The sequence below is a fragment of the Saccostrea echinata genome, unplaced genomic scaffold (genome assembly GCF_033153115.1).
Source record: "Saccostrea echinata isolate AGI-Se365-2 ecotype Australia unplaced genomic scaffold, CSIRO_AGI_Sech_v1 ptg000054l, whole genome shotgun sequence".
Lineage (NCBI taxonomy): Eukaryota > Metazoa > Mollusca > Bivalvia > Ostreida > Ostreidae > Saccostrea > Saccostrea echinata.
The window spans coordinates 14,612,675-14,622,394 of record NW_026889803.1 but is presented as its reverse complement, the minus strand read 5'-3'; the positions used below and the strand labels follow the sequence as shown (position 1 = coordinate 14,622,394).

The 9,720-nt window shown below is 33.5% G+C and overlaps 2 protein-coding genes across 2 annotated transcripts; both read right to left on the bottom strand.

Moving 5' to 3' along the window:
• Positions 1-2,919: 2,919 nt before the first annotated feature.
• LOC133204645 (axoneme-associated protein mst101(2)-like) lies at positions 2,920-4,635 on the bottom strand. Its single transcript, XM_061340397.1, has 3 exons — positions 4,214-4,635; positions 3,387-4,132; positions 2,920-3,227 (listed from the first exon to the last, which is right to left on the bottom strand). Exons 1-3 carry the CDS (start codon positions 4,633-4,635, stop codon positions 2,920-2,922), a joined length of 1,476 nt encoding a protein of 491 aa, XP_061196381.1.
• Positions 4,636-4,678: 43 nt separating this feature from the next.
• On the bottom strand, positions 4,679-8,227 carry LOC133204644 (trichohyalin-like). The gene is made up of 4 exons (XM_061340396.1): positions 8,153-8,227; positions 7,821-7,865; positions 6,286-7,630; positions 4,679-6,201 (listed from the first exon to the last, which is right to left on the bottom strand). The coding sequence occupies exons 1-4, from the start codon at positions 8,225-8,227 to the stop codon at positions 4,679-4,681; spliced, it is 2,988 nt and encodes a 995-aa protein (XP_061196380.1).
• Positions 8,228-9,720: the final 1,493 nt, after the last annotated feature.

Below are 9,720 nucleotides of genomic sequence, written 5' to 3'. Positions count from 1 at the left end.
CTTCATTCCATTTGCAGTTTGACCAAACTGAAATAACAGTTTCTAAGCCAAGTATTTTGCAGTTTGAGACTTTTCTGTTTGAAGAAGACACCGGAGATGTATAAGAGGTTACAAATAGGTCAAAAACTTGATACAAAAGGCTCCCAGCAGGTGTGACCAGTCAACTGTATGCTTTCTCCTCGTAGGCACCTGGCCCCAAGATCATGAAACAGACTTTGTGTCTGTAAATTGTTTATTAAATATTGAATTTATCTCTAATTTCCGTTAACAACACTTTTGTAAATCAGAATTGTAAAATATTTTAATTTTGCTCTGACTTTACAAGATTTTAGTACAACATAAAGATTTTGACTTAAGCTTAAAATGTTTTATTGATCCTGGAGACTGGTGTTTCCAGGGGAGAAATCCTGGTGAGATTGGAGTGCATGTCGCAAATATTCTATGGGTGCTTGTTCAAATTAGACACCATATGCATGCTTTATAGGTACACTGATACCACATGCATGATTTTCTGGTACACTGCAAGTGGTTGTTGACTAGTACACTGAAGCCATATGCTTGCTTTACCGGTACAGTGATTTTCCACAGCAATTTATAACAGTTTTTATGACTCTTTTAGTATGTATGATTAGAAATCTAAGGAAGTGAAATCTCTGTGGATGTTTTTATTTTGTTGTAGACCTTAAACAATTTCATCTTCTTTAGGACCATTAGACCAATCTTTCCACAAAACATCCTTGGGTGAAGGGGATTCAAGTTTGTTCAAATGAAGGGCCATATCCTCTTTCAAGGGCAGATAATTAAAATACAGTAAAAAATTTGGTCAGGCCATTTGAAAGTCTTTTTTTCAAGAATAGTAAGGTCATGATTTTTAATATCAAGATCCAATCATCCTTAGGTAGTGCAGATACAAGTTGGGCCATAATAGGGATCAACGTTTTACATAAGAATAGACGGGGAAGTATTTTAAAATGTTCTTTTCAAGAACAGGTCCATGAATACACTGCAAGAATCCTGAGATTGTGCCGATTCAACTTTGTTCAAATTAAGGCCCTCAAGGGGTAGATTGAGGCCACAAATTCGTATATATCTTTATTACATTTTCAACAGTGAAATACTGTGATATATTTATTGAATAAAGGTGATATTCTCTCCCAGTGTGAAAGGATACCAAAATGATATTCTCTCACAGTGTGAAAGGATATCAAAGTAAGTAAAAATAATTTCTGGCCTGTTATAATATAGAGATATTAACTAAACATCTTAACAGAGCTAAAACTGCAAATTTCTTCCCAAATATGTTGCTAAAATCAATGCTATGTAATGTTTTCAATCTCACAACTGCTAAGCTATGACGCCTCAACCGCTCAACTATGAAGTCAAGCCTAGCTATGACAATGTGTTAAGAAAAGACAGAGGCAAAGGGAAAATCAAAGAAAATGTAATAAACAGAATATTCAATGTTTTGTAGATGAATATGGAATTTATTTCGCACTCGTGAAAATATCAAAAAATCCCGTCTCTCTTGTGAAATAAATTCCATATTCAACTACACCAAACAAGCTCGTGCTTCGCACTCGTGAAAAATATAAAAAAAATCCTGTCTCACTCGTGAAATAAATTCCATATTCATCTATAAAACATTGAATGTCCTCTATTTATATAAATATGATATTATATTATTATTAATTATAATTATTATATTAATTATTATATATATAATTTTGAAGCTCAAGGTGACACAACAGATAAGTGGTAATAGAAATAAAAAGCTTTAGAAAACAGTTAAGGAAATGATTTTTAAAGAAAAGAATCTATTACAGATAAAGAAATACATAAATACATAAATGAATGATTAGATATATTTTTAAAAAAAAATAATACTGTCATTATTTAAGTATTTCATTATAAATTATCTTCTTAAAAGCTTCCGCATTCTTCCCAAAATTCCCCTTTTCTCTGTTTTTTTGTTCTTTTCCTTTTTCTGAAATCATGAATTAAAAAACTGAATTTGAATTTTCTGAAAACATGAATTAAAAAAAATTGAATTTGAATTTCAGTCTTGGGAATAAAGACAAATGAAAAACACCTTAGTGCAAACTTTGTGATGAAAAATGCAATAAAGGAAAGGAAATTTGTACTCACAGAAAAACAAAATCTCCCACAAAGGAAAATCTGCCAAAAAGGTGGTCTTTCATTTGTATAACTGATGTCATCTGCTTCTGACTTCATGACCATTTCTGCCTTTAAATTTTCCTCTTTTTCTCTCTCTGATTTTTCTGTCTTCCTTGCTGTTTTTTGTTTGGTGTCTGAGCTTAGATGGAACTCTATATTTATATTAAAGTTTTCCTCTTTTTCCCTTTCTGCTTCTGATTTCAGGACGTCTTCTCTGTCCAAATTTTCCCCTTTTTCTGTCTCTGATTTTCCCGCCTCCATTACTCTACTTAGTTTAGTCTTCTCTGAGCTGAGTCTTTCTTCTTCATTTATATTTAAGTTTATTTCTTCCTCCTTTTCTGCTTCAGATTTCTTTTTCACCATCTCTGCTTTGGACTGGACGATCATTTCTGTCTCCAAATTTTCCACATTTTCTGTCTCTGTTTTTTCTGTTTTCTTTGCCGTTTTCAGTTGTATTTCTGAGTTAAGTCTTTCTTCAAGCTCCTTATTTATTTTTACATTTTCCTCTTTTCCCCTCTCTACTTCTGATGTTCTTTCCTTCTCCGCTTCGGACTTCTTGACCTTTTCTGTCTCTGATTTTTCTACCTTTAACACTGTATTTATATTGGTCTCCGAGCTCAATCTTTCCATTTTATTTATCTTTACATTTCTCTCTTTCTCCTTTTCTGCTTCAGATTTCCTTTGCACATTCTCTGCTTTTGATTTTATAACCTTTCCCGCCTTCAAGTTTTCCAATTTTTCTGTCTATGATTTCTCTGTTCTCCTTGCTGTTTTCAGTTTGGCTTCTGAGTTTAGTCTTTTCTCCATATTCAATTTTAAGTTTTCCTCTTCTCCCCTATCTTTTCCTGATGTTCTCTTACTTTTCTCAGCTTCTGGTTTCAAGATCTTTTCTACCTCCAAAGTTTCCTCTTTTTCTGTCTCTGATTTTTCTGTCTTCTTTATTGTTTTCAGTTTGTTCTCTGAGCTTAGACTTTTTTCAAGCTCTTTGTTTATCTTTACAGTTTTCTCTTTCTTTCCCTCTACCTCTGACATTCCCTTATTCTTCTCTGCCTCTGATTTCAAGACCTTTTTGCCTCGAAAGTTTCCTCTTTTTCAGTCTCTGATTTCTCCCCCTTCATCACGGTATCCGAGCTCACTCTTTCCTCCATATTTATCTTTAAATTTTCCTCTTCTTCCTTTTCTGTGTCAGATTTCCAATGCACTTTCTCTACGTTTGATTTTATAGCTTTTTCTGCTTCCAAAGTTCCCTCTTTTTCTGCTTCTGATTTTTTCTGTTTTCCTTGCTGTTTTCAATTCGGTATCTGACCTTAGACTTTCCTCCATATTTATTTTGAAGTTTTCCTCTTCCTCCCTCTCCACTTCGGATGTTCTCTTATTCTTCTCTGCTTCTGATTTCATGAGCTTTTGTACCTCCAAATTGTCCTCTTTTTCTATGTCAGAACTTTCTGCCTTCCTTGCTGATTTCAGATTGGTCACAAAGCTCATTCTTTCTTTGAGCACCTTATTTTTCTGTACATTCTCCTTTTCCCCCCTCTTTTCTTCCGTTGCTCTATTACTTTCCCCAGCTTCTGATTTTATGACCGTTTCAACCTCTAAAGTTTCCTCTTTTTCTGTCCCTGAATTTTCTTTCTTTTTTGCTGTTTTCAGTTTGGTCTGTGAGATTAGCTTTTCTTCAGATTCCTTATTCATTTTTACAATTTTCTCTTCCACCATTTCTATCTCTGATGTCCTCTTTTTCTTCTCTGCTTCTTGTTTCCTAACCTTTTCTGCCTCAAGAGTTTCCTCTTTTTCAGTCTCTGATTTTTCTATTTTCTTTGCTGTGTTCAGTATGGTCTCTGAGCTTAGTCTTTCTTCCATATTTATCTTTAAAATTTCCCCTTCCTCCCCCTCTCCTTCTGGTTTTCCTTTCGCCTTCTCAGCTTCTGAATTTAAGACCTTGTCTGCCTCCAAATTTTCCCTTTATTCTATATCTGACTTTTCTGTTTTCTTTGCTGTTTTCAGTTTGGTCTCTAAGCTTAGTCTTTCCTCGATATTTAACTTTCCATTTTTCTCTTCCTCCCTCTCTGCCTCTGATGTTCTATAATTCTTGTCAGCTTCTGGTTTTATGACCTTTTCTGCTTTCAAAGATTCCTCTTTTTCCGTCTCTGATATTTCTGCCCTTTTTTCTGGTTTCAGTTTTGTCTCAGAGCTAAATCTTTCTTCAAGCTCATTATTCATCCTTACAAATTTCTCTTTCTCCCTTTCTGCCTCTAATGTGCTCTCATTCTTCTCAGCTTCAGATCTAAAGACCTTTTCTGCCTCGAAATTTTCCTCTTTTTCTGTCTCTGATTTTTCTGCTATCGTTGCTATTTTAAGTTTGGTCTCTAAGCTTAATCTTTCCTCCATATTTATCTTAACATTTTCCTCTTCTTCCCTCATTACTTCTGATGTTCTATTATTTTTCTCAGCTTCTGGTTTCATGTTCTTTTCTGCTTCCAATGTTTCCTCTTTTTCTGTCTCTGATTTATCTGTCTTCCTTGCTGTTTTCATTTTTTTTATCTGAGCTCACTCTTTCTTTGAGTTTGTTGTTCATCTTAACATTTCCCTCTTCTTTTCTCTCTACTTCGGATGTTCTATTATTCTTCTCAGCTTCTGGTTTCATGACCTTTTTGACCTCCAAAGTTTCCTCATTTTCCCTCTCTGATTTTTCTGCCTTCTTTACTGGTTTCAGTTTCGTCTCTGAGCTTAGTCTTTCTTCAAGCTCCTTATTCATCCTTAAACTTTTCTCTTCCTCTTTCTCTACCTCTGGTGTGCTCTTATTCTTCTCAGCTTCTAATTTAGAGACTTTTTCTGATGCCAGAGTTTCCTCGTTTTCTTTCTTTAACTTTTCTCTTTTCTTTTCTCTTTTCTGTTTGGTCCTTTTGCCCATTTTTGTCCTGAGCTTCTTATTAATTTTGATCTTTTCTTCTTTCTCCTTCTGTACTTCTGATGCTTTCTTCTTCTTTGCTTCTGACTTCATGACCTGTTTTGCCTCCAAGTATTCCTCCTTTTCTGTCTCTGATTTTTCAGCATTCATGACTGTATTTAATTTGGTCTCTGAGCTCAGTCTTTCCTCTTTATTTATCTTTAAGTATTCCTCTTCCTCCTTTTCTGCTTTAGATTTCTTTCTCTTCTCTTCTGGCATTTCTGTCTCCAAATTTTCCTCTTCTTTGGTCTCTGATTTTTCTGCTTTCATCTCTATATTCATTTTGGTGTCTGAGCTTAATCTTTCTTCCATATTTTTCTTTCCATTTTTCTCTTCCTCCCCCTCTACTTCTGATGTTCTATTATTCTTCTCAGCTTCTGGTTTCATGACCTTTTCGGACTTCAAACGTTCCTCTTTTTCTGTCTCTGATTTATCTGTCTTCCTTGCTGTTTTCAGTTTTGTATCTGAGCTCACTCTTTCTTTGAGTTTGTTGTTCATCTTAACATTTCCCTCTTCTTTTCTCTCTACTTCGGATGTTCTATTATTCTTCTCAGCTTCTGGTTTCATGACCTTTTTGACCTCCAAAGTTTCCTCATTTTCCCTCTCTGATTTTTCTGCCTTCTTTACTGGTTTCAGTTTCGTCTCTGAGCTTAGTCTTTCTTCAAGCTCCTTATTCATCCTTAAACTTTTCTCTTCCTCTTTCTCTACCTCTGGTGTGCTCTTATTCTTCTCAGCTTCTGATTTAGAGACTTTTTCTGATGCCAGAGTTTCCTCGTTTTCTTTCTTTAACTTTTCTCTTTTCTTTTCTCTTTTCTGTTTGGTCCTTTTGCCCATTTTTGTCCTGAGCTTCTTATTAATTTTGATCTTTTCTTCTTTCTCCTTCTGTACTTCTGATGCTTTCTTCTTCTTTGCTTCTGACTTCATGACCTGTTTTGCCTCCAAGTATTCCTCCTTTTCTGTCTCTGATTTTTCAGCATTCATGACTGTATTTAATTTGGTCTCTGAGCTCAGTCTTTCCTCTTTATTTATCTTTAAGTATTCCTCTTCCTCCTTTTCTGCTTTAGATTTCTTTCTCTTCTCTTCTGGCATTTATGTCTCCAAATTTTCCTCTTCTTCGGTGTCTGATTTTTCTGCTTTCATCTCTATATTCATTTTGGTGTCTGAGCTTAATCCTTCTTCCATATTTATCTTTCCATTTTTCTCTTCCTCCCCCTCTACTTCTGATGTTCTATTATTCTCAGCTTCTAGTTTCATGACCTTTTCGGCCTTCAAACTTTCCTCTTTTTCTGTCTCTGATTTATCTGTCTTCCTTGCTGTTTTCAGTTTTGTATCTGAGCTCACTCTTTCTTTGAGTTTGTTATTCATCTTAACATTTCCCTCTTCTTTACTCTCTACTTCTGATGTTCTATTATTCTTCTCAGCTTCTGGTTTCATGACCTTTTCGGCCTCCAAAGTTTCCTCATTTTCCCTCTCTGATTTTTCTGCCTTCTTTGCTGGTTTCAGTTTCTTCTCTGAGCTTAGTCTTTCTTCAAGCTCCTTATTCATCATTACAATTTTTTCTTCCTGCCTCTCTTCCTCTGAAGTGCTCTCATTCTTCTCAGCTTCTGATTTCAAGGCTTTTTCTTCCTCCAAATTTTCCTCTTTTTCTATCTTCATTGCTGTTTTAAGTTTAATTTTTGAGTTCGATCTTTCTTCCTTAATTATCTTTAAATAATGCTCTATATCCTTCTCTGCTGCTGGTTTTCTTTTTTCCTCTTCCTCAGACTTCATGCTCTCTTTTGCCTCCAGATTTTCGCCTTTTTCTGCCCCTGATTTCTTGTTCTTTTCTTCTACTTTCTCTTTAAATTGTATCTCTGACTCTATTTTAACCTTCAATCTTTCTGATTCTAATATTCCTTCCATATGTGTTAGCAGTATGTCCTCTGCCTCCTTCTTTGTCATCAATTTTGCCTCTGTTTTACATTTCATTTTTTCCTCCTTCTCTTCTCTTTTTGATATTTGATTTTCTTTCCCTGCCTTCTGTTCCTCCTTTTCTGCCTTCAGTCTTTTCCTCTCTACTGCCTGCCTTTTCTCATTATCCCCTCTGTCTTCCTCAAAACCAGTCTCCTCTATTTCCACCTTGGACTTCATTACCTTTTCCTCCTCTGATTTTCCTTCCTCTTTCTCTACTTTCATTTCTCTCCACACTTTCTTTTTCAACCTGTCCTTTCCTACTATCTCCTTCAATCCGGATTCATTTTCTTTAACCTTTTGCAATCTCTTTTCTCTTTCTTCTACATCTGGCTTTAGTCTTTTCTGGATCTCCACTTTCAACATTTCCACCTGAAGCTTCAGCCTCTTTTTCCTCATTTTTTCCTCCTCCTTTTCCTCTTTCTCCTTCAATGATGGCTTTCTATTAGCTTTCAAGTTCTTCAAATCAGTCTCTATTCTTTGTTTTCCCTTTGGTTTTGACTTTCTATCCTTTTTCTTAACAATTGCATCTTTGAATTGAAAGGTGACCAATTTATTTCCCTGAAAAAAAAAAATGCATCTATCGTGTTCATTTGCATATCCTTTAAATACAGTGAAATGTTTTTTTTATAAATTAAATAGTGATTGATTGTTTGTATTACTACCCTCTCCATTTCAAAATTTTGATCTGATGCCTCATTTTTATTGTCTCCTTCATATATTTAAAATTGTTCAGTAAAATTGTACCTACCACGTTCTTCTCAGGATCTTCCAGGAATTCCAACTGGGCTTTATTCTACAAAAGTAAGACACCATTAATATGTATGTTGGTAAAAAAAATATTAAATGCGGTATCAAACAAACATTTTAGCAAAAAAAAAATTATTTTCATTATAATATGAAATATGTGTACACTCCATTGTGTCTATGGATATCAGGAACTGAATATATATATATATATATATATATATATATATATATATATATATATATATATATATATATATATATATATATATATATATATATATATATATATATATATATATATATAAAGAAATAAAAAAAAGAAAATACATGCTGTTTTGATAATAAATATTTTACCTTGAACCGCTCCTTCTCCGCCTTCATTTTCTCCTCTTCCTCCCTCTCTACCATTTCTGCCCAACTATAATCGAACTTCAAAATGGCCAATTTCTCATCCTGGAACAAAACATTTAATCATAAAATCCTTTCAATAATTACTTATGCGTAATAGGTTTCTTCTTAAATTACACATCTCAAGTGGAAATAACCACTGGAAAGAGGCAAGTGTAGTTTGTACCAGCGCCCCCCCCCCCCCCCGCTATATATAATTTTCAGGTTCATAAACTAACTGTTCATACATATAAAATGTTGCTTTTATGCTTAATATTTTCCAAAAGACGTATTTTTTATAATATGTAAAATGCAAAATTTTAGCATAGCTTGCGGGGAAAAATTGGACAAAAAAGACATTTTACCTTCGCAAATTTTTAAAAGGAATAATAGAGCTTTTATTCTATTAAGATTTATCGCCCTAATCAGAGTATCAATGCAATGAACCTTAAGTTCAACATTACTCTTGTTTTCTCGGTGAATTCTAATGGATTAAATAAACAGTAGCACTTACAACGCTCTTTACTGGCTCCTCCCCGAAATCCAGTATTTCAGTTTCGATCTACAAAGGCGAGAAGTATTATTGACCAAAAAAATCATCCTTCGATAAATCATTTATATTGTTAATTATATTTTTGGGAAAAAATCTAATAAATAAAAAAAAATGTGTATTCATTGTAAAGTATGTGCAGCATTATAAATTCCACAATAATTACCAATTGGTTTTCCTATATTATTTTAGCAAATGATTTATCATTCTAATTCCAAAATATAAATTGAATTCAAACTCATTGCCTACTCGTTTGAAGAATGCATATTTCTTTTGTAATTTGACAGCTTACATGGTTAGAAAAATTCATATTTTTTTCGGACACACTTTCATTGATGTTCCTCCATTTCTTGTCAATAACGTCAAATATACTGACGTCATAATTGATATTATGACGTTATTATGATTGTGACGAATGAATATATTACATCGACATAATATAATATAATTAAAATTCAATTTATATTATGTACTGATAGAAAACTTTCATGAGGAAACATTAAATGGTGTAATGCAATCGTGGTTGTAATAACCTCTAAACAAATGAATATAAGGGAGAAAAAAGAGAAAATTTTGTGCGTTCACATTCTATAAAACACTACTGAAGTAATGTTGACGGCAAAGAGAATACTAGTATCCTAAACAATATTCTTTTTTAACAGCTAGTGGCAAAACAGTTAAAATTATTGTTAAAATCAATGACATTTTTGAAAGATACGTTTCTAGTTATCCAAAACATAAACTAATAAAAGAATCGCGTGTTGGTGGAGGAAGAAAAAAAATCGCATCCTACGTTTCCATGTTACTACTGATAAATTTACATTGACACAATATTAAGTTACAGAGAATAAAAATGGTACTCTTCAAAATGTATATATTACAAAAATTAAATTCTACAAACCTTATCTTGAATATTCATCCTGATTTGGGGATGTTTTCATCGATTAATGATCTGTCACGCAAC